Consider the following 23,598-nt stretch of genomic DNA (forward strand, 5'->3'; position numbering starts at 1 on the left):
CCCGAGGGGCGGCCTCCACGGTGCCAAACTTTTACATGGATGCCAGGGAAGCCAAATCATTTGGGATTTGACCAACAGGAAGTGAGGGCAAAGGTCAAGTTGGATGACATATGCTAGCTAGCTAACAGAGGATAAGACAATACGTCCTGTTTGTCAGCCAACACGTCTTAAAAATACAAAATATTTCATAGAATAGTTTTGGATTCCAACATGTCGCCACAAATGCCACAAAGCTTGCGCCTGGCACAAAAGGTCATGTTCACGCTCTGCTGTCTGAAAAGTCCAAAGGTCCGAGCCCGGAGCCACAGTGACACCGTGGCTTCGGGCGCTCGGCAGCCGTCACCGCCGATCCTCTGTGCCACGGCCACAACGTTGCCCGCCGGGCACATGGCGGGCAGGTTCTGACCTGAAATTAAACAAAAAGTCTTCACGCCAGAGGTGACGCCTGGACAGTAACGGATATGTAGTCACTGTGCAAGCAAGCGAGGTCAACGCAGGGATGAAACCGGGCGAGAGGAGGCGGGCAATGGTGGGGTGCACGACTTCATGTGATCTGTCGCAGCTCCACGGCCGAGTGACCATGCGCGTATTAACACTGACGGGAGCGAGAAGTGACACATGCCGGCCTTCGGGGGCTCCGACTATACGCCGCAAACGTCCACGTGCCGTCACACACCAAATCCGACTCACACCTGCAACGTTAGTATTATTAGAAACAACAACCGGTAGCGGGAAGAAACAAAGTAACCTTGCCACTGTATTGCAATAGATTTTCAGATACACAGCAGTAAAATTAAAATGGAAAAAAAAAAAAAAAAAGACACGCACAAGGAGAAGACAAGATTCTCTAGAATTGAGCCTTGGGGGACGCCGCCTAAGATGAGCAGTGGCGGTATATCTCTTGGCATTAAAAAAAAAGACATTTTCCATCTTGTACAAGCGCAACAAGCGGGCACATTTTTGGTCCCGGCGACGGATGAAAGGTGTCAGAAAGAGACGCCGGAGCAGATTGACGTCACTCTGAGCAGCGGAGGGCACGCGGCGGTCACTGGGGGGCAAGGCGGCGGTCAACGGGGGCTGCGACAACATCCCGAGGAGGATGAGAGGAGAGGCGAGGATGGTGTTGATGGTGTGGAAAGAAGGCAGGGCTGAGGTGGGGGGGGGGGATTAGTAGCTGGGGCCACGCCGCCGTCATGTCAGATGGTGTCAGGGGCAATCAACGTTACTTGTAATTTTCTGAACAATTAGAGTGCTTATATTGAGAACGCTCACCAGCTGACAAATACTGGCTCAAGGACTTCCTCACAGCTAACAGACACATGTGAGAACACACACACACACACACACACACACATGCATGAAGCTACACACTCGCACAAACACACGTATGCACTTGAAAGAATGCTCACTGCTCATTTTTTATCTTGGAAGACAAAATCTACATAAGCAAAAAAATAATAATTCAGGAGTGTGTGAGAGGTAATGTCCCTGGCAGGGCGTAATATGGACTTACATGTGTGTGTGTGTCAAGCTTTAACACGGTGAGCGTTTCAGGCTCTAACACGCTCTTCTGCTCCTCGCAGGACTTTTCACAAAGCTTCAACATCTCACACAATACACACACACACATGTCCCCGTGACGCCTGTAGTTGCCGTGACATTCACGCAAGCGAGTCTCTGCCCACATCCTGTCCGCTCGTATCGACTGGTCGCTCGTCACGGGACGAATCTCGTCTCCACCTCGCCCGGACAGGAAGCACGTTAGGACCGGCGAACCCCGGGACGAGACACAAATGAGGACAAGGCGAATGTGACTTGCGGGGGAATCGGACTCACTTCGTATCGCGAGGCTTACCGTCTTTTTTGTTACGTCTATTATGAATCGTTTGCGTTCCGAGTTGAACGATTGCTGTTTACATGGATGAGAGGATGATCAAGTTGGAGGCTCAACAACACAAAGATCATCAGCCCCTCCGTCACGCGTGTATAAATACAACCCTTGACCCCGGGGGCTCTATTCAAACCAGCAAGACTCCGACAACCCCCCCTCCCTCCCTCCCCCTTTGTGCTTCTTGTCCAGATCCTTCACACAGGCCTCCTCCAATCACCTCCTCCTCCTCTCATCGTCTAATTAGGATCTCGGGCCTCATTGGGGCCGCCGCCCCTGGCGTCTGAGGGCACCAAGGCTGATTCCATCTGACTTAACAAGTCAATGCCACGGGGACAGATGCTAATTTTAATTAATTAAATGGAAGGGTCAGCTTGTTATGAACAAGGACCACAGGGGGGGCAGCGTGTGGGATGGAGGGGGTGATTTGGACCAGACAGAACTTTCTTCCTGTGGTCCCAAAAGCGGGAGCTAACTGATGGCGCTGAAAGTCAAAGGTCCAAAAAAATGTGGTTGACGTCAAAAATAAACAAGAGTGTGACACATTTGTCTTAATATTCCCCCAGCCCATACTTTCAAGCTACCTCCACCTCCGCCGTGACTCCGCCCCCTTGACCTAGTTTGGGCATTTGATCCCAACTGGAAGATCAGCCCCTAGAGGGGGCGCCGTGTCAACCCGCTGCCATGTCAATTGCTGCACAAAGGGCAGCCTTTGTCACTTCACATTTTCAAGGCTTTTCCATTGTTGTTCGTGGGGTACCCCCCCCCACCCCACTTCCCCAACACCCCATCCCCAAAAGAACTCATGTTTAGGATTTATGGATCTCCTAAATGTCATAACCGGAAACGTCATTATTTGTCGCCGTGCGTGGCAGGTCTGAAAAAGTTTTTGCGGGTGTCTATCAGGTGGCTTGGCGGATGACTCAGAGCGGCGGGGCGTTTTTGCGGCCTGTCCTTTGATGAGGCCCGGCACAAATTAGCGCTATCTTTGCCGGCGCCACTTACTATTTCACAGCAGGAGAGTGAGCGCCGCTTCTGGCGGGAGTTGGACCTGGCATCACGGCCACGGCGGTGGCCGCTGCGGTGCCGGCGGTCGGAAGCCATCACACGCAGCCGGCCTAATGCCGCTGATGAGAAGGAGGCCGCCCGGGGGACCCGAGCGCCCCCCCCCCCCCCCCCCGAAGGTGCGGCCTCTCGGCGTCAGGTTAACCCGAGCTGACAGACGGGCGGCGTGGACGTGCACGCTCTTGCACACGCGGAATGTCGCGGAAATAGCCGTAGCTGCGACGATGACAACGACATTTACGCCAGAGGTTCTCAAAGTTTTTGTTGTCCAGCCACGAGAGTCGTGAGCTCGGCGACGGAACGAATAATACGTGACGGGACTCCCGTGATTCAAGGAAAACGGAGGTCACGATGCTGATGATTGTTTTGCTGCTCCGATAAAGTTTTTAGTTGGAGGCGAAAGTGCCAAAGTGTAACTCTGCCTCGTCATCCCGACACTCTCGCTGAAACAGGAGAGCCGCCGTCTCGGCTTCCTCCGCCACATTCCCGCATTCCGTCGCATGGCCTGCCGCCGTTTGCCAGCCGGCTGTCGGGACCAGCGTTCAGAATAGAACAGTGACGTCATGACGTTTACTCGAAAACACGCGGGAAAAATCAAAAGCTCTTTCAAAACGCTGTATCAATACTTTTTGGGATCTTGCAGAAGGAAAAAGCTGAGGAGCAAATGAGGCAAGCGAGCACGTTGTCACTTTGGCCGGCATCCGTCGACGTGACGGGTGTTGACTGGAGCCCTGCGTTTGTCAGGCGAGGTGTCCGCAGTCAAAGTGCCGTGGCCCTCCGTGTTGACACTAATTAGCGAGGGGGCTCATACGAGGGGGGGCCAGAGGGCGGCGAGCAAGGCGAGAGGCCGCATCCAGCTAAAAATAATTCATTTCTCTTGATTGATTCAGATCGCGCTCGACTGATAGCCGCGTGATTCGGAAAGGCCGCCGATCGGCAAGACCTCCGGTTGGCAACTTGTTGGCAACCCGAGTGGTGGTCTGAGGGGCCGGCCCGCCTCAACGGATTTGGACCGCACACCGCTCGCTTAACGATCATTTGAACGGAACCAGCATCTGAAACTCTGGCGCTGTCATTGAGTGCCATTCTCAACATCTCAAATGTCAATGAACACGATATTACGCTAACAGTTGTTAGCATAGCGACCATTTAATTACATGAGCTTTCAATCCCCAAAAGTTTTTGGGGTAAAGTCTCACAGACTTCAGAGTCACATGAATGGCATCATGATGGAAAGCTCGACTGCACCATTTATATTGTGAGGTCAAGTGGAGGTCCAGAGTGACCCACTGCACTGGATGTAGCATTGATTAGCCGCTAATAATAGCCGCAGGAAGTGGCAGCTTGTTGCTTACTGAAGAATACATTTACACTTTGCCAAGACGCACCGTGTGTGAACCCTGCTAAGTGTTTTTTTTTTTTTCCTTCATTTCTTAACATAGATGGAGTCCCCCCCCCCCCCAAGCCTTCTTCACACCCGACCTGCAGATCGCGAGGAACATATGCCGTGTTAAGGACAAACCCGTGCCAAGCTGACACTCCGACAGGCATACCGGATACTTCTAACGAGAGACGTTACGTGACGACTGATTAGCAGCTACCTCCTCACACATCACAGGAGGAGGCCCAAACCACCATGCAGATACCACAAAGTTGGACGAAGCTGCGGCAAACCTAAGATAGCATGCTAACCAATGCAACGCCGACACATTGATGTTGATTTAGGGACTTTTTGTCAGGCGTGCCATAAAGGCACGATGTGGATATTTATGGCACAGGGGGTGGCAGAGGAGGTTTTTTTGGGGGGGGGGGGATGCTGTGCAATGGAAAGGCACAGCTGACTTAAAACATGAGTGAGGAAGATGATATGAGGGGGAGAAACAGTCATGAATGACTAAAGGAAAGAGTTTTTCTTGCCATGGAAAATCGGTGGTCGTGGTGAATGTGGGAGATTATTAATATGCAAAACGTTTTTTGGAATTGGATTCATTGAAATCATCTTTTTGAATAACACTGACTGGTCAGCAGCAACGATGGTGTTTCTAAATGTTGGCAGCAATTTGAAATGTTTTTTTTTTTCTAGCACATCAGGTTTTTGAGATATATTCATGTCTTGAAGGAATTGAATATATTGAAGAGATCTTTGTTTGACTCAGCCAAGAATTGGATGAAGACATCTGTTGTAGTTCTGATTGACACAATTGATGACTTCTTGTCATGCGCGTGCACGCGCTGCACAGGGGGACACACCTCCGCAATAAGGGCGCGCGCTACACTTACCACACATGAGTTTGGCACAGAGAGAGTGCTGCCAGTCAGTCAGTCGCTCGCAAAGTCAGTGACAAAGTCATCGAGGGAGTCGCGCAATCGGCGTTGCAAGGATCCCCGAAGGAAAGGAAACTCGGGAGCAGACGCTCGCTCCCGCGTTTGGATGCGCACGCGAGCCTTATGACTTTAGTGGGGGCTGCAAATGGGCGGCACGGGTGGCAACCTCTACCTCAGCATGTTGACCGGCGCCACCGAGGCGCACAGCCTGGTAAAGAGCCCCGAGGTGAACGGACACCTGCACCGCGGCGGGGCCAAGGACCCGGCCGAGCTCAAGATGGGCATCCAAGACCCGCGCTTCTACTACCAGGACTCCCTCGCAGGTGGCCAGGACGCCCTGGCGCTGCAGTACCACTCGGAGCAGGCGCTCGGCGGCTTCGGACCCGCTGCGCAGCCGGCACGCTTTTACGCGCAGACGCTGGGTGGCTGCAACTACGCTGGCTCCCCGCAGAGGAGCGTCGCCCGGCCGGGCTACGGGGACGGCTTCCCGGCGGTGGGCAAAGATGCGTATCCGCCGTCGCCGGACAGCTTCGGGGGGGTGGCGGCGGCGGCGGTGGGCTACCAGCGGGCCGCGCTCTACCCGCTGCCCGGCTTGCAGCTGTGCGGCAAGACGCAGGCGCTGCTCAACAACTATCCGCTGTGGGCCAAGTTCCACAAGTTCCACACCGAGATGATCATCACCAAGCACGGCAGGTGAGCAATTCCACGTCACAAACACACTTGATCCAACTTTGTTTACAATTAACACTTCTGAAAGTTGACTTCTGTAAAGTCTGTCCTCCTATGTATTTTATTTTCATGAATGTTGATTGTATGTTTTTTTTATTGTATGTTTACAGACGCTCCCATTTGTTCAAAATTGCGCAGAAACTTCTGATATTGTCAAAAACATGATCACATTATCTGCATGTATGAAATGATGGAATTTTATATTGAGGCACATGCACACGAATTTGACCAATCATTTAATATTTGTAAAATATTCTATCATAATATATATAATATAATAAATATTCTAAAATAAGTTGCTCTACTGTTTATTAAAAGTATAATTGATGAAACCAAATTATATCGTTTTTATTTCAGAATTGTTTTAAATCCCAAGTATTGCGACATTGATGTGGTTGAGGCATATGTCCGCTTGTTTGACAGAAATATTTGATTATAATCATAACATTTGAAATAACAGCCCCAGTGTTTATTGCTAAACATTGAACTGATATTGAGACATTTAAATGACATTTGAATTTGCAATTGGCTCGCAAAGTGCTTTGCATTGTTAAATTTGTCACAGACATTATCGAATTTGAATAAAATGTTTAGTGACATTGAGTTGATTCCCTGTTTAAAAAGATAATAATTATAATTAATAGAAGACTGCAGTTCAAAAGATGCCACAGAGAAATATTTAATATTCGGCATTAAAAAGCTGTCAAGGTGACTTAACTGAGTTGCGTCGCTGTTCAAAAATAATATCATATAAATCATATTATCATGATGAACATTTGTTTGACAGTGACATAAAAAATATTTGATCTCTTTGCTGTTTGAAGATTTCAATTTGACGTGGAAATTCAAGTTACGTCCCAATAGAATTATTCATATTCATTTTGCACAGTTACATCAAATTATTCATTCAACTTCAATAATTGGAGAAAAAAAAATGGTTTGATGCTGACACCATTTAATTTCATGGGTAGGGTATTTTTTTCATTGAGTTTCAAATTGTTTTTTGATTTTTTAAATTAAGTTCTACAGATTTTCAAAGCCTTTCATTTAATATCAACACGTAGTCAGACATTATTTCCTCACCTGTGACAAGGATAAAAAAAAAAAAAAGAAAATATTTCTAGGACAACTGCAAGACTTTGGAGGAACAAAAAAAAGGCAAATTTTCATTTTTTTCCCTTTGACTGACTGAGTCAAATATGGAAGAGAGAAGTTGAACAAATCTCCAGAGATGGTGAAAGTTCACAAGGTGAAGCACCTTTGAAGCTGCTTTGAGCCTCTGCAGCTCCTCGGCCGGTGCACATTTTTAATAAGTCCCAAAAATGTGTGAGTCCATCACAAGCGGTTGCACCAGAACCTCCTTCGTACTTCTGCGTTCCATCGTATCTTCAGGGAAGGACCACAAGTCTTTTCTACCTCGCTAAGCGTCAAAATAAAACTTAAATGACTCATTAGTCTCCACTTCTTACCAAGGCTAAATAATTAATTAATTGAATTCAAATTGACAATGTAATGTATTAGAATGCCGTTTTCAAATTGAAATTGCAATTGGAAAAATAACATTTCTAGATTGTGTCATGGGAAAAATATTTGTATCATATATAAATATGTATTGCAATATTTACAAAATAATACAATGAGGCGACGAACCATTAATATGATTTTTTTTTTTTAAAGTCTGTTGAAGCAAACCAATAAATACTTTGATGTGGCCCATGATGAAATACTTGAAGTTTGATCCTTCTCAGAAAAAAGTTCAAGATCAAACTCTAAAATATGAAGGGGGAAAAAAAAAAAAAAAAGATTCCTTTTTAGGTGTCTTCCCACAGGAGTTTCATATTCAAAGTGGGGAAACTCAAGTGGGTTTCTATTTCAAATCCTCACTGATGATAAGCAACATGTCAGTCATCATGATTTGAAAATATTTCATTTGAATATTAGGAAATCATCGAAAAAAAAAAAGAAAGCAGAAGTGCGACCATGTCGAGTTGTGACAGTCATTTCCTGTTCACGCTTCATCTTTGCAGAAATGGCGCCCGAGCGTGCAAGCGAGCGCCTCGTCGGACAGCAAAGCAGGCGCTTTCTCGAGTCTCGCAGACTCCAAACTGATTCATTCATTTTACTACAAGAGGTCAAAAAAGACCAACAATCGGCTGCAAACTATGTCGTATCATGTTTTAAAATCTACACACTGCCACAAAAATTCTATTAGCGTCTATGGTGGTGCCAAAGCACTACTTTTGTCCTCGACAAAAAAGTTCCTCCCTCCCTATGACTTCATCATAAGCACATAGAGGCCACAAGGTGGCACCAAAGCACTATTTTCCTATTTTTGTTGGAAAGAAGTCTCACCTTTAAGGGATCCCTGAACCCAATAGGTTTGCGAAGCCCCTGACTAAATATAGCATTCCGTGTTGGTGGCAGCTGCAGACTGCCACGTTACGGTCACAGACGATCAGGCGAGCGTACGCGCTGACAAGAAGCCGACCTGAGCTCTTGTCCACACGCATCAGCAGGTGCGCCGGTGCGCAAGAGTCACCCCCCCACCCCTCGAACTGACGTCCGCTTCCTCTCCCGTACATTCGGCCCTATGCCGTACCAGCCAAAATGCCAGTGTCGGACTTCCGCTTCCGCTCCCAGGACGGATGAACCGCCATTTGCAGTTAGCATCAGTCCAGCGGAAGATTTCCAGATTTGATGATTGAAGAATCACCTTCCAAGACTCTCCAGAGTGGATTGCTGTTTGTGATTTAAAAATATATATGAAAAAAAATGAACATACCATCTACTGGTCAACAGTGGAATTACACCCAATAAAAAAAACCAAAACTGGCCAAGCATCTGACAGAGAAATGCTAAAACAACACGACTCTAACATGGGCGCCCCTCAGGTGCCCGGCCGACACCCGACAAACGCTTTCCTGCCTTTACACACCTCACTTGTTTTGATGCTGCCAAAGCGCCTGAGGGAATAATTATATTCATTTGCATAAGCGTATTTCACATTAAGCTAAACAGCATTGTCAACATGCAGGAGAGACACACACATTGTGTATTTGAAGCAAAAAAACATCCAGGAGTCAAATATTAACAATCTGGTTGAGAAGTCAAAGAAATGTTTTGCTGGACTTACTGGCTAAGGTGAGACTTTGAAGACCTTCTTATAATCCAAACAAAGTGGCAGAGGAAAAAGAAAAAACATCCAGATAATCCAAAGATTCGACTGGGTGCTAGGATGAGGAAGCAACCAGGTAGTTAAGTCATCAACAGGTACAAGGCCCAGGTAGGCTGAGAATGAATCTGATTGGCTGGGAGCAAAAGGAAAGGGGAGGGGCTAAAGACCAGAACCTTAAATACTGTGGGGGGTTTTTTTTTCAGGAGGATGTTCCCGTTTCTCAGCTTCAACATCAGCTCGCTGGACCCGTCGGCCCACTACAACGTGTACGTGGACGTGGTTCTGGCCGACCAGCACCATTGGCGCTACCAGGGCGGCAAGTGGGTACAGTGCGGCAAAGCCGAGGGTAACATGCCAGGTACTCTCATTCGCTTCACATGCTGGGCGTCCACGTGACATTTTTGGACTTTTAAGTGATGTCGTGATGGGCGCAGGGAACCGGATGTACGTGCACCCGGACTCGCCCAACACTGGCGCCCATTGGATGAGGCAGGAAGTGTCCTTCAGTAAACTCAAACTCACCAACAACAAGGGCGGGAGTAACAATGTGGCACAGGTAAGAACCATACTCTGCATTTTCTAGTTTTCGTTTTAGATTTGATCTTTTTTTTTTCGTTCTTGTGCACAGATGATCGTTCTGCAATCCCTGCACAAGTACCAGCCGCGTCTGCACGTGGTGGAGGTGAAGGAGGACGGCAGCGAGGACGCTTTCCACACGTCCAAAGCGCAAACTTTCGTCTTTCCCGAGACGCAGTTCATCGCCGTCACCGCCTACCAGAACGCCGACGTGGGTGAAAGTGTCGAAGCATAAAATTTCATCGTCTGGAAATTGTCCAATTTTCTCTTTTTGTTTTTCCTCCTTGTAGATAACACAGTTGAAAATCGACCATAACCCCTTCGCCAAAGGTTTCCGTGACAGTTACGACACGTGAGTGCAGTCAAATTTCTTTAGCGTGGATTTTAAAAGTCTACACACCCCTATTCAAATTCCATGATTTTGGAGACATTTTTCAGGGGTGTGTAGACTTTTTATATGCAATACCGTACTGTATCTTTAAACAGACTAAGCACGAAAAAAAAGGACAAGATAAAATAGGAGATAAGAATCTTGTTTCCATTGCGGTTAAACAGACAACACGTGATGGAACAAGATAACACGACAAAACTTTCTTTTGAAGTAAAATACAGTCACAAAGTCTATTTTTTGCCAAGTAAATAGTCGTGCCCTTTGTGGAGATAGTTGATAGATGTTTGAGGTTTTGAGGCAGGAAGTCACAAGTTCGCTAACCTCCCCACCTTCCCCTTCCTCCCCCCCACCGCCTAGTTTGTACGCACCGCCCGACCCAGAGCGCCTCACCCCCTCCCCCACGGAGAGCCAGCCACTCCTGCCCGGAGGTTGCTACCCTTCGGGCTACCTGCCGGACCCGTACATCGGCCCCCTGCCCCAGAACCGTTTCTACAGCCGGGAAGCGGCGCTGGGCGGCCACCAGCACAAGGACGCCCCCTCCAGCCCGGGGCCGCACTGGTACTTGCCGTCCCAGCAGGCCGTCACCCCCAACCGGCTGGACTTTGCTTCGTCCTTCGAGGGCGACTTCTCCGGGAACACCCTCTACAAACCCTTCCCTCTGCAGACGCCTCCGTTGCCGACGCTCAGCTACTACCCCGAACACCCGTTTGCCTCCAGCAGCGTGTCCACCACGACAGGGTGGAGCGCCACCCGGGCCGCGCCTCAGTACCTGGCCAGTAAGCCGGCCCCCAGCCTGGCCTGGTTCCGTCCCATGTCCTCGTCGCCCACGGCGCCCGGTAACTCCAGGCTGCACGCCGCCCCTCTCCACCCGGGCCCGTTGGAGCCCCTCCCCCTTGCCGACAAGGTCAAAGACGGGGCAGGGGCCGAGCAACACTGGCTGGAGTCGCCCTCGGTGAAGTCGCCCGATTCGCTGGACTCGGCCCCGTTTGAGAGCGGCGCGAGCGACGTTAAGAAGAGGAGGGTGTCGCCCTACACGTCCAGCACTGAGAACTCGCCGCCGCCCAGTTGCGGGGCGCAGATGTGTGACAAAGACGCCGATTACTTTGGCTATTATGCTCACTGAGCCACACTTCCCCATCACCACCACCAGACACCGACGCTTCGCTAAGCAATGCCACGTACTGGAGTACACGCTTTTGTCCTCGTAGAATTACAACAAGGGTTCGAAAAAAGAAGGCGGGAACTTTTTTTTTGTGCTGACTTTCAGTATTTCAGGATGCCTAGCGGCCATGACTAGTTGGGAAAAAAAAAAGTGATGAAAAGTCATTTTTCAACAACACTCTATTCTCGTATTTCATTCCGGAGAAGACGCCTTTATTCTAACAAAAAAAAGCTTTGTATTATAAAAAAAAAAAAAAAAAAAAGAAGAAATTTTTGTTCCAGAAAAATGTGACTTTTTTTCCTTTATCATTGCACCTTTTGTTTACCTTGATTCCTGCGGTGATGTCATATTTATACCTGACAATCATATCAGAGCTTTTTAATTGGCCTCACGCTCAGGTAGGGAGGGAGGAGTCAATTCCCGGTGACCATAGTCTCGTTACAATCAAAGTGTGAAAAATTTAATTCCGTCCCCCATCCTGAGGTCAAAAATAAATCCATAACCAAGCATAGAGGTGAATCAATGGTTGCCATTACCGTGATCTCCCACGGTGCGTTCGAGGCCAGTGGGAAAGAATAGCGTTGCAGGTTGCGGCCCCTTCTTCTTCTGTGGTCCCCCAAAAGTGGGTCACTCACACACCTGGAGCCAAACAGACACTTGTCACCGCTGTAAGCAGGAAGTGGAAAGTGACCACACAGACGCCCCCCCCAGGGCGCCGGTGGGGAAGGGGGGGGGGGGCAATGTCTGTCTGCGAGAGAGCCACCGAGTCACAACCGCAAATGACAGAAGCAGTTCCAAAGGTAGAGGTCTGAGTCGAAACTGAGCATCTTCAACGTGACTGATGTCTCACGCCGAGGTCACTGCGATGAATCCAATAAAAACGGGGCTGCTGTGCATATTTGAAAGACAAAAACAAGCAATAACCATCCTGCCAAAAAGTGAGATTTCTAAAAGTGTTATTTATTCAAGGTGGCACAATTGAGTAATGTTGTACTGTTGCTTCTTATTTTCTATTCAAATAAAAGCTTAAAGGAAACATAGCATGCACTTTTTCCTCCCCCCCCATAAACACACACATAAAAGTTGAAGAAACAGTGATCCAATTACGGCCGTTCTCATCCCGACCACGAGCGGCTTTTGTTTGTTTTTGTGCGTTAACGTCACCACAGCGTGACACACGGGAGCTTTGCAAAGCCGGGATCCTCTCGGAGTTTCCAGTAAGTCTCGTTTGTCAACCATACGTCGCGTCCGCAAGAGTCTTTGGCTTTTCTGGAACGACAACACAAACGATTGGTTTCAATTTTTCATCATATCTGAAGGATGGGCGAACTGACTTGAAGAACGCCGGGACGTGCTCCTCTCCTTTCTTGCCGAGTTCCTTCCTCCTCTCCCTCTGCAGTTCCTCGATCTCGTCTTTCTTTCGGTCCGTCTCCTCCACTAGGCCCTCCTCCAGCATCCTGCTCACGAGACAACGAGCGGCGGCGCGTCAGCAACGTGGCAGTAAACGCTCCCAGTTTGCGTTTGCGACTCCTCTGACCTCTGGTCGGGGCGCAGGCGGCTGTCAGTAGGGGGCAGCAGAGGTTTGAGGTCTGCTGTGAGATGGTTGAGCTCCATGGCAAAGGCGGAGAAACCGTAGTAGATCAGGTGGTCTTTGGGTTGAGGATCTGAGGAGGCGAGACAAGCCGAGATGGGAGGAAGTGAAGAAAGGAGACAGTGGGAGATGCTTAAAAAAAAAAAAAAAAAAGCTCACTTGGCTTCCAGACGCATTTGGGGGTGGGCAGCGTGTCACAGAAGATCCCCTCATGCCACAGACCTCCAAAGCGGTGGATGACGCTGCCGCTCTGGTCCAGTACGGTGCCCTGGACCTCGTTCTTGTTGGCGTCCGAGCCCCAATAGCGAGACTGTGAAGGGGGGGAGCAGAGGCAGAACCATAAAGCACAAACAAACTGAGGGGGGGGGGGGAAACTTTTAATTGTCAGCCGCCCACCTTGACAAAAGTGATCTTGCAGGTACACGCGTTGCTATTCAGGTTGCGAATGGTGACTTCCCCGTAATGTTCCAGGTAGCGCTGCTGACTCAGCACGTTGTGGATGCACGTCACCACTTTGTTCCACTCGTAGTGATCTCCGTACCTGACGCCGCAGCGACGAGCTCGTCAAGCGAGCAAACCTCTGCCGGGGTTCTCCAGACGTCACGCGGCTTGGCTTACCTGGGAACGGTGACGTTCACCATCCCGGTCGGCACGATCTCCAACGACTTGCCCCAAAACTTGTTCTTCCACCTCTGGTCTGTTTTGAGGAATCAAGAAGAGCAAAGATGAGCTGAAGGCCCGGCGCTGCTTTCACTTCGACCATCGGCAAGTGTCACCTTGCCAGAAGGAGTAGTTCTCGGATTCTGCGTGGCAAGCGGAGATGGGCGGGTGGTGGCATACCTGATTCATAATGAGACGTAAAAATGAAAGTGTGGCCTAAAGTGTGGAAGATCACGTGGACAGATTCTTGTTTGACCTGCTCGCTGATGAAACGAAAAGCGCGGTCTTCCCGCACGCACTCGTAGGTCTCCCCCAGAACCGGGTTGAAGGGCTTGTAGCGGTTTCGGAAGGTGGCGGTGGAGTAGCCCGAAATGGCGAAGGCGGCAATGTAGACCTGACGGAGAGAGAATTTTTTTTTTGCCTTTTGCTCAATCCTACGTTTTTTCCCGTGGCGTACCATCCTCTGGTAGGGGTCGGCGGTGGCGGCGGCGGTGTCCAGCAGCTGGCTGTACTCCAGCTCCTCGCACAATCGCTGCAGCAGGTTGACGGGCTCGTTGAGAGCGGCCGGCATGGAGACGCGAGCCAGGTCCTTGCCTGCGCCGAAACGTCCACGCTCATTTGTCGTTTTTTTTTGCCAGGCGGTGTGAGCTGGAACAACGTACCGATGTTGTTGTAGAGGATGGCCATGAGGCCCACGTGACTGTTGTCGGGACACGGCGCGGGAAGCGTCGTTCGCTGGCCGCTGATCTTCGGAGCCACGCTGTGAGGAGATCTGGAAATGCTGGCGCGGTACTTTCGGGTGGCGGATACTGCGGGGAAGGCCAAGCCAAGTGAAGTTACGTTCCACTTGCGACGACGGATTGTAGTCGATTTACAGATGACTCACGATGTCCTTCCTCCGGCTCGGAGTTGGACGTGCTACCGTCGCTCAGTCCCGACTCATCCGACACGTCGGAGGAACTCCCAAATAGGAAGTCGTCGCTGGCGTCGAAATACTCGGCCGTCGACTCGGCCACCGAGGGAGGCCTGCGGGATGATCGCCTCCCCGCTGCCACCTACAGGACGAAGAGAAGTAGATCGAGCTAGCGCACATTTCGTTGGGGGGGGGGGGGTATTGAAAAGTTCCACCTCATCCGTGTGGGAGTGGTGGATGTCGTTGTTTTCCCAAACTCCCCGCAGCTTCTGCCTCTCTTGGCACAATGAGTGGTGAACGGTTTGGAGCGTGGCCAAGACTGAAGATGAGAAGAACCTTTGTGACTCAACTCAAACGGTGTCATTGAGCTTCAAGAACGTGACGTGTGTGTGCGCGATACCTCGCCCCGACACGGCACAGATGTCCTGCTGGATCTTCTTGCCCTCTGCAGATGAGGCGGCGTTAAGGGGGGTCAGCTGCGAGTAGACGTAGTCCGGGATGGATGGAACGGAGGCGCCCAAGTGGGAAGAGCTGCTCAGAGGGCCGGAGGACAGCTGGAAAAAAACCAAACAAAAACACAGCGTTCAATTCTTCAACTCCACCAAAATAGTCTCACAGTTTAGTACCCTGTTTCCATTTTCAAAATGGTGCCAAAATAAGAACTTTTTTGACCAGGCTTGGGTGACTAAAAGGGGCAGAGCTAGACAGTGCCCGGTGTTGATTGGTGGACACGGAACGGTCACAAAACTGCGCACATCTCAGGATCTGCCCACTAGGAACTCACCGATTTCGTCATCCTACGAACAGGCTTTTGGAATGGAAAGATGACAAGTGTTTTTGACCTGTGTATGTAAACCCCCCCTCCACTTCCCAAAAAATCATATAGTTCCTTCTAATTGAAAAAATGTGTCCCAATACTTTTGTCCATAGATGACTACTCACCATTCCCAGCGCTTCCACTCTGGATAGGGTGCGAGAGTGACCCCAGACTTTTCCTGGCTTTTGCTTCTTTGGCTTCTCCAGGGAAATATTCTGGATTCAAATGAACCAAAATAGACGATCAGGAGTTATAAAAAAAAAATAAAAAAAATAAAAAGGGATACATGAATAGGCACCTGTGTGCTGATGATCCGCTGCAGTTCCCCGTTGGTGAACGTCTGGCCCGCCTCCAGCAGCTGCAGCCTCTGGACCAGGCGGTTCAGTTCGGAAAGGTCCAAATTGCAACGGTTCAGTTCTGGAAGGAGGATTAGCTTAGTGAAGCAGCATGCGGCGCTCAACACCACATTTGAATCCATCGCGGACCTTGAGCGCAGATATCAGGAGGCGAACTCTGCTGCAGCCACGCCGACACTTTGCTGTCGACAGCATCCTTGGCGGAGCTCGGAGGGCAACTCTTTGGCCGTCCGCCGAGGAAGGCGGCGTCCAGCGTGAGTCCGTTGTTGCGGGCGACGCCGTGTCCCGCCGCCGCGTTTTTCTTATACGAGCGATGCGCCTGTAGCTTGGTCACCCAAATGTAGAAGAGCTCGTGGCTCTTGGCCTTCAATCGCACGAGAAACCGTTTGTTAGCATCAGACACGTGTGAATAAAGTTATGAAACATAACAATCACCTTCATGTGATACAAAATGTCTCCTGCGTCCAAATCGATCCGGTTGGACTTCTTGTTGATGGACATGACAGCGCTGCTGATGTCCAGAGAGCCCTGCACTCTTCCTATGGACACCTGTTAGCATTTTGCATTAGCATTGAAGCATTGATGTCTTTTCATCATATGTACTTACGTCTTGTTGATTTTTACAATATCTCAAGATCCCTCCCTCCAGTACAAAGTAGCGCTGTATGAATAAAAAATACATATATATCATATTCGGCTGAAAAGAAATATTTAAAGAGACATTTTTGAAGGGACAGTTATCTATTTGGTCACCTTGTGCCAGCCTTTAAGCGGCCACTTCCTCCTCTTGAGAAGATAACCTTCGCAGACGCCCGGAGTGCTCATCTCTTGAGGATGCTCCCCCGCGGCGTTCGCTTCCACTTGGAAGTCGTCGACCACTTCCCAGTCTTTAATCAGCTGGAAGAAAGAAACCAGTCGGTTGCCCCATTTTGACACACGTCGTTTATCCGACAGTCACCTGTCGCGAGTGTCGAGACGACAGAGTGCTGCTGCTGCGGGAGGGCGGAGCTTTGTTCCATGTGGGCGACGACTTCTCCAGGCCGCTCGCCAGCGACTGGCTGCGATTGAGGGCCGAGGAAGTCATTCGGGAATGATGCCGCGCACCCCGCCAACCACCTGCAGGGACTACAACAGTGTGCCGTTTCATTTTCTGTGGCTTTAAATGAAGTCAAGACATTTTGTCTTCAGCTGAGAGAAGCACCAAAGACGACACGTGCCGCAATTAGCATGTCCCGGCGTTTCCCCCGGCCGACTGCCAGGAGGATTACTAACTAATTGGTTTTTCAAGCAGACCCTTTTTAGAAACACGAGTAGCTGCACACTCCAACGCAAATAGGAAATTATCACCACGCAGCAGACTTTTTTTTTTTTTTAGGATGGGTGGGAATCCCTGATATTGAAAAAAAATATTTTGTGGAGGCAAAAATAGTGAGACACAGCTCTTCCAACACAATCTATAAATCAATCAGAGGATGGACTAGTTTGAAGTTCATTTTTGCTATGGACTACATAGCAAGTCCCATTGACCTTTGACCTCCCAAATCACCCCCCCCCCCAAGAGGTGCACATGCTCCCTTCAAGTCCTGTGTTACATAAACGGGATGAGAGGATTTGGTGGTGAGCTCGCTAACACTCAACTCTCCACAATACTTTTTTTTTTTTTTTTTACTTCAACAAGGCCTGGCTTGATTGCTTTTTCTGTACTCCCCCTCAAAATAAAAAAAGATTAAAATCTGAAATAAAACGTTTTTTTTTTGTGACCAAAATAAATGTTCATTTCAGTTTCTTAAGCCCCCTCAACAAGAAAAAGTTCCTCATCGCAAGTAAACACGGCGGCCCAATCGTTTCCTGTCGCCCTGGCCAAAACGAGCCTCTTTGACCTTTCTGAAGATGTCAGCGCTTTCTTGTCAGCTTGCGGTCGGTTGAGATAAGAAGATATCGTAGCACCATCTCGCTGGTACACCCCAGAAAATATTTGGGCAATAACTTCCACTCTTGAGCTTCTCGGGCTGACTGGTGTGATGATGTCAGTGGAGAGGATTTCATGTAAAGCCTTTAAGATGACACCGCACCCCCTCAACCGCAAACACCCCGTCAAGTGACTCGAGCACACGAAATATCTCATATCAGCTAATATCTACAAGCAGTGATGTCATCTTTCTCATCTCACACTTTGATATTCATCTATAATAATAATTCCATCATCATCTAAACACTTGTGGATTTTGATTTATGACTCCTACCTGGATTTCAGCTGTGTGAATCATGGTCCATCCATCTCAAGACTCTGGAGTAGGGGTGGGGGCGGGGGGGGTTCTGCTATAAGAAAACCAGAATCATCAGGTCTGTCCGGGGGGGATGTCGGCCACTTCCACACGCACGTCACTCACTTTGCCGAATAGGATGCGCGTCAATGAGGACGCGTGCACCAGGACGTCCTGGACGTGATCCGTATTAGTGGGAATTACAGTAGGCGGCCCGCAGAGGAGCAGGTGGGGAGGGTGTGGGTGCTGGTGTGTGTGTGTGTGTTACACCACCCTCTTCACGCTTGTGCACCTCAGATTATCAATCGTTAATCTGAGGATTAGCGGCCGAGGATCTGACGTTGCTTGTGCCCTTGTTAGACAACACCACCTACAGGCCACACGGTATCATCACAAGTCAATTTCTATGCAGCACTTTTTTGGGGGTGTAAATTCTCATGTTTTCAATCAAACTGGATATGAATTTCTGATATATTATTATTAATTTGGTCATCACTCAACTCAATTAAAAAGCAACAGAGGCTTCAAACTGTTTAATGCCACTTGTAATTGAAGTATAAATATGGAAGTCTAAAATGTGATCATAACATGTCTACTTAGTACAAAGTAAAAAAGAACAATTCAACTCACAGTCGCAAAAAAACTTTAATGTAAATAATGATAATTGAGACCTTCAACGTCATCTCACGTGGTTTCCTGGGCTTCAGCCCGCTGCGCTAAGTACTGCTGCAACAGCGCCGTCAGGTGGGCGGGGTGCCGCTGCAGCAGAGTGCTGGTTTGCGAAGCCATCACGCTCAGGCCGCTCACCAGCTCGCCCTGGACCACGCTGACTGACGGCAACTTGGCGTAGCTCGCCACGCCCTGCACGCTCAGCAGCGTGTTATCCACACACGCTCCTGTAAGAGACAATTTCAAAATTTCAAAAAAAAACACATTTTAAATAATCAAATGCTGGTACTATAAAACGCTCCAGAGACTTTGACTCCAAAAAAAATGAAAGGTACCTAGTAGAATCATTTGCGGGCTGACCCGCAGCGTGGACAGCATTTCTTTCACTTTAGGCTCTTTGCTGACAAACAGCACGGTGGGTCCGATGAATAGAGGAGCCAAGTTGCGGTAAATGCTCTCGCTGAGGAAGGAATGCATCACCTGCACACGAGCACGTAAGGACATTACGTGAGAGTTTTGGAGCAAACAATTCTCGAGAATATAGTAGCGCCTAGAGGTGAGTTTTCATGTCCTGGTTGTTGTATTTGTTTACCTGGTTGGGGAAGAACTTGACCTTAATGCCATGCTTGTGGAACCTGTTCTTGAGCATCATCATGTCATCAGAGGTGGAGCCATTATTCTGTGCCACAGCCACCATTTTGCAGTCACGGAAGACCTCCTTCAGGTCTTGCTTCAGCAACTTTATTAAGTGACTCTCCTGGAAACAAACAACTTTTAGTGATACGTCCTCTTGAGCTGCGTAATGGTGACATCATGTTTACTCAAAAGAGAATGTTACCTGCTCCTGGACCACGACTGTTTCAGGTGGGTACGCGCCGGGGGGAGCCTGCGGCTTCGGGGGAATGTACTCTGTCACAGCCATCAGCTTCTGTTTAAGGAAGTGCATCGGTTTTCTGTGGCGGGTGACAGCCTTGGAGCCATGCCGAATGGTCTGAGTCAGGGGGAGCCATCCTGGAAGATAAATAAACATTTACATGACCGCCGGAAAGTGTCTTCTTCTTCTGTGGTGACAGCAATGACGTATTAACGGGGCGACGGAGTAGTTTTTTCATCGATAAGTTCAGTACATATGTGTATAAAGACAACTACTGATTAAAAAGGTCAGCAATGAGTGAATTATTCCGAAAACTACCGTAGTGCTACCGCCTGTAGTAACAACAGTTATACTACAACATGCTATGAGCTAAACGCTCATCGGTTAGCTGCAATTTAGCGGTAATTTAGCGATCGCCGGGAAAAAAAAACCTGTCAATATACAGTTTTGAATATTATAAAAGCTCGCATTATCACTACTCTGTTACGATGAAAGCTGCAGTGAATGCGCTATATAAATAAAGATATTGAATTACCTGTTTTAGGTAGTAATTTTGCACACAAGGTCGCCGCCATATTTGACAGGAAGTGTATTGCGGAAGTGACGTAATGCCATGCTCGCAATAGTGATGATATTGTTTATGTAGTAATTATGTAGTAGTATTAGTAGACCACGACTAATACACGTAAATACCACAACTAAAGACTTCCACATTTCTTTTTTTCTGAATCATAATGCATTTCTACATGTCCGCATTCGTTATCCTTTTCGAAAGTCATGAGACGATAATCCATGAACGCACCGTTGTTTTGGGAATGCCATTACGCATTCAGTATTATTTTTCTGTCCACCAAATGCTGAAGATAAACAAAGTTATACATTAACGTCAGTAACAAAACTTACGCAATATTTTTGCGTAACACTAACGCGTTACGTCACATGGGCGACAGGCATGAGACGCATACTGTCTTTGAGACCGATTGTATTATTTATTCGGGCAAATTGGGTTTCCCTTTCACCTCCGACTGCGTGCAAACCAAACGTCTTTGCACATTTTTTTTGCCGACAGTCGACGCGTGACAGCTCCAGCATGGATCTCAGTGACATGAGGAAGAAATACAAAGGAGACGAGGAGGTGACCATTGCAAAAACACTGGAGTCGCATTTATGGATATCTTATTGAGATCCCAAAATTGTCTCCATTATTTCACATGCACGCTCTGCCACATTAATGAGACGTTAAGGGTCTGTAGGAACAATTGAATGTCACTGACAGCAGAATTGTGTTCACTTCAGTGTTTTGAGGAGAACCAGCTATCTTCTCTGGACCCAATCAAGCAGTTTGGAAGCTGGTTCGGTGAAGCCAGCCAGTGTCCTGAGATAGGAGAGCCCAACGCCATGTGCATCGCCACGGCAACCAAGTGAGTAACCCCTTGCATGCATGTTCACAACTATGGTGAAAGTAAGTTGCGACTTTTAAAATAAATACTCAAATATTTTTTTGCCTGTGTCAGAGACGGACGCCCGTCGGCCCGCATGGTTCTGCTTAAAGGTTACAGCGACAATGGATTCCGATTCTTCACCAACTACGAGAGCCGCAAGGGAAGGGAGCTGGTTAGTAGCCGTGACATTTGACCTTTTGCGTCCTCCAAACTCACGGTAATCATGCTACCGTTCATCCACAGGAGGGCAACCCTTACGCCTGCCTCGTCTTCTACTGGGAACCTTTGAACAGACAGGTGAGACAACATCTCCTCTCTCTGTTTGTGTTGATTGATTTCCGACTTTTGTCCCCGGCAGATCCGCATTGAGGGCGAGGTGGAGCGAATCCCCTACCAGAGCTCTTGCGATTATTTCCACTCACGGCCAAAAAGCAGCCAGATCGGGGCGGTGGTGAGCAGGCAGAGCACGCCGGTTCCCAACAGAGACGTAAGAAGAACCAAAAGCAACACGCTCCTCAAACCTTCATTTTTCACTGTAAGTTCATCATGTCGTTTTAGTTCCTGAGGGAGAAAAACGCAGAGCTAGAGGAGAAGTATAAGGACACACAAGTGCCAATGCCAGACTACTGGTGAGTAGCTTTTCATTATATGTGACATTCACAGAGATAAATCTTAAAGCTGCCATTCTGTTGTTTACAATGCATTTTCCTTTTGTTCTCTAGGGGAGGCTATTTGGTGAAACCCCAGCTTATAGAGTTCTGGCAAGGTCAAACCAACAGGCTCCACGACCGCATCGTCTTCACAAAAGCGGCTGCAGACGCCGAGCTAGGCGAGCATCAACGGCGTGGAGAAGGTTGCTGGGTTTATCAGCGACTCTCGCCGTGATCGCCCGACATCAGCAGAAGCTTCATCCTGACTTTACTTGAGTGCTTTTTATTCTCCATAATGAGCAACATTAAAACACAGTAGTCTAGTAGGCCCAAGTGTTCATCAGAAAGGTACTACTTGTAATGCAAATAGAAAATATTGAAAATGAATCAATAATTGACGCCTTTAGCAACCCAGGCTGAACTTAGCTCCTTCCCAAAATACAAAGCTCGTCTCTCAGTCGGGAGATGCAACTCCAACATACTTCCTTGACACCGATGACAACTGTTCTACTTAAACAAGGTGATGGTGCTATCTTGTGGCGTCCAAATAAAAAGCACAAGCAACTCCACTAGGTGAATTTGTCAATTGCAAAGTATTCAGTCGTCCTCTGGGCTTTGTCAAAGTGCCGCTGATTGTGTCCACTGTGAGTAATTAGACATGTTTCATTTTCATGAATAAATGAACGGTTTGCTAAGAGTGGCGTCAGTAAGCAATTTGTTGCCAGCAGGTGACAGCAGCACCACCTTGGAGCAGGACTTGCCAACCAGTGGGCCATAAGGTGGGCAGCAGGAAATAATCCAATTATATTTAATTAGTCTAAAAATGACTCATTTGGATTTCCATGTGTGTTTCATTAGTATATGTTAGGTCGCATGAGGTTTTGGTTTGATGGCGTGCTATAAAAAAAAAGTGTCTGGAAGACAGCATTAAAGAATGACGTGATTGAAATTTGCAGGAAATTTTTAAAAGTTGACATTTCAAAGCAGGAACCGCATTGAGCGCACGCAAAATTGAACCAAAATCGGGGTGGGATACAAGTATTTGATGCTTGCATTCTTTTCTGTGACGCAACGGCACGTCTCTAGTGGAGGTGAGCACGCGCACAGGTGGTTTGGTTTGCCCCCCCCCCCCCCTCTCTTCGCACGGTGACGTGTGCAATATCGCAGTCGCATTAGAAAAGAATGTAGAGAAAGCATCAACTCCGCGTGCAGGTTCGGCGAGCTCGGCACGGAAAGTTTCCACGCTCCGTTCCTCTGCAGCTACTGTAAGTCGGATCTTTTGTTTTCTTCTTTTGTTTTCAAAATGCAACTTGTAAAATTGCAGTGAGTGATTTACCCTTATTGTGAATTATTGGTGAATTGTGAGATGTGCTTATCAAATACTCACGCAATTCCTACTCCTCGGGCAAAGCATGCGCGTCTAATTACAAAATCTAATTCACACCCTGAGAGTACTTTCACATTCAAGAATCTTCTGAAAGTATTTTCTTGACAGTATATTATTACCTCCTTGAAATTTGTTTTGAAAGGACACATTTTCATTTATCTGTCTAGAGACAGTCGCTAACTGATAAATAGGACTCCATTTATGTTCCATTTTGCGGATCAAGATGCAGCTGGTACCATTAAGAACGGCAATTATGCCGGCGCGTCTTTTCTTGGAGCATTTTGAGAGCCAAACCTATCTATCTATCTATCTATCTATCTATCTATCTATCTATCTATCTATCTATCTATCTATCTATCTATCTATCTATCTATCTATCTATCTATCTATCTATCTATCTATCTATCTATCTACCTATCTACCTATCTATCTATCTATCTATCTATCTATCTATCTATCTATCTATCTATCTATCTATCTATCTATCATCCATCCATCCATCCATCCATCCATCCATCCATCCATCCATCCATCCATCCATCCATCCATCCATCCATCCATCCATCTATATATCTGTCTATCTATCTGTCTATCTATCTGTCTATCTATCTGTCTGTTTGTCTGTCTGTCTCTCTCTCTCCATCTATCCATCTCGCTATCTTAT

At 48.0% G+C, this 23,598-nt stretch overlaps 4 protein-coding genes across 7 annotated transcripts; 2 read left to right on the top strand and 2 right to left on the bottom strand.

Annotated features, from left to right (window-relative positions):
• Nucleotides 1-5,280: 5,280 nt before the first annotated feature.
• On the top strand, nt 5,281-12,337 carry tbx21 (T-box transcription factor 21). Its single transcript, XM_085903897.1, has 6 exons — nt 5,281-5,971; nt 9,386-9,540; nt 9,617-9,738; nt 9,811-9,969; nt 10,049-10,110; nt 10,507-12,337. Exons 1-6 carry the CDS (start codon nt 5,424-5,426, stop codon nt 11,270-11,272), a joined length of 1,812 nt encoding a protein of 603 aa, XP_085760023.1. The 5' UTR covers nt 5,281-5,423; the 3' UTR covers nt 11,273-12,337.
• osbpl7 (oxysterol binding protein-like 7) lies at nt 12,257-17,959 on the bottom strand. Its single transcript, XM_085903896.1, has 21 exons — nt 17,892-17,959; nt 16,607-16,773; nt 16,402-16,545; nt 16,256-16,309; nt 16,084-16,197; nt 15,778-16,012; nt 15,591-15,709; nt 15,418-15,507; nt 14,876-15,029; nt 14,691-14,794; nt 14,449-14,617; nt 14,225-14,371; nt 14,020-14,156; nt 13,819-13,956; nt 13,679-13,742; nt 13,521-13,599; nt 13,299-13,443; nt 13,062-13,212; nt 12,849-12,975; nt 12,646-12,768; nt 12,257-12,580 (listed from the first exon to the last, which is right to left on the bottom strand). The coding sequence occupies exons 2-21, from the start codon at nt 16,730-16,732 to the stop codon at nt 12,472-12,474; spliced, it is 2,529 nt and encodes an 842-aa protein (XP_085760022.1). The 5' UTR covers nt 16,733-16,773; nt 17,892-17,959; the 3' UTR covers nt 12,257-12,471.
• Nucleotides 17,960-18,138: 179 nt separating this feature from the next.
• mrpl10 (mitochondrial ribosomal protein L10) lies at nt 18,139-20,060 on the bottom strand. The gene is made up of 6 exons (XM_085903903.1): nt 19,991-20,060; nt 19,420-19,592; nt 19,174-19,338; nt 18,917-19,061; nt 18,584-18,808; nt 18,139-18,282 (listed from the first exon to the last, which is right to left on the bottom strand). The coding sequence occupies exons 1-5, from the start codon at nt 20,028-20,030 to the stop codon at nt 18,597-18,599; spliced, it is 735 nt and encodes a 244-aa protein (XP_085760029.1). The 5' UTR covers nt 20,031-20,060; the 3' UTR covers nt 18,139-18,282; nt 18,584-18,596.
• Nucleotides 19,380-22,244, top strand: pnpo (pyridoxamine 5'-phosphate oxidase). Of its 4 annotated transcripts, none has more exons than XM_085903901.1 (8): nt 19,380-19,445; nt 20,525-20,590; nt 20,752-20,876; nt 20,970-21,069; nt 21,141-21,194; nt 21,256-21,384; nt 21,456-21,526; nt 21,620-22,244. In XM_085903901.1, the coding sequence occupies exons 1-8, from the start codon at nt 19,395-19,397 to the stop codon at nt 21,780-21,782; spliced, it is 759 nt and encodes a 252-aa protein (XP_085760027.1). In that variant the 5' UTR covers nt 19,380-19,394; the 3' UTR covers nt 21,783-22,244. The 4 variants fall into 4 exon arrangements, with proteins under 4 accessions (XP_085760027.1, XP_085760025.1, XP_085760026.1 ...); XM_085903899.1 differs by lacking the exon at nt 19,380-19,445 and adding an exon at nt 19,651-19,741; XM_085903900.1 differs by lacking the exon at nt 19,380-19,445 and adding an exon at nt 20,122-20,140.
• Nucleotides 22,245-23,598: the final 1,354 nt, after the last annotated feature.

This window comes from Syngnathus leptorhynchus, chromosome 22 (assembly GCF_054491065.1).
Source record: "Syngnathus leptorhynchus isolate UIUO chromosome 22, UIUO_Slep, whole genome shotgun sequence".
Taxonomy (NCBI): domain Eukaryota; kingdom Metazoa; phylum Chordata; class Actinopteri; order Syngnathiformes; family Syngnathidae; genus Syngnathus; species Syngnathus leptorhynchus.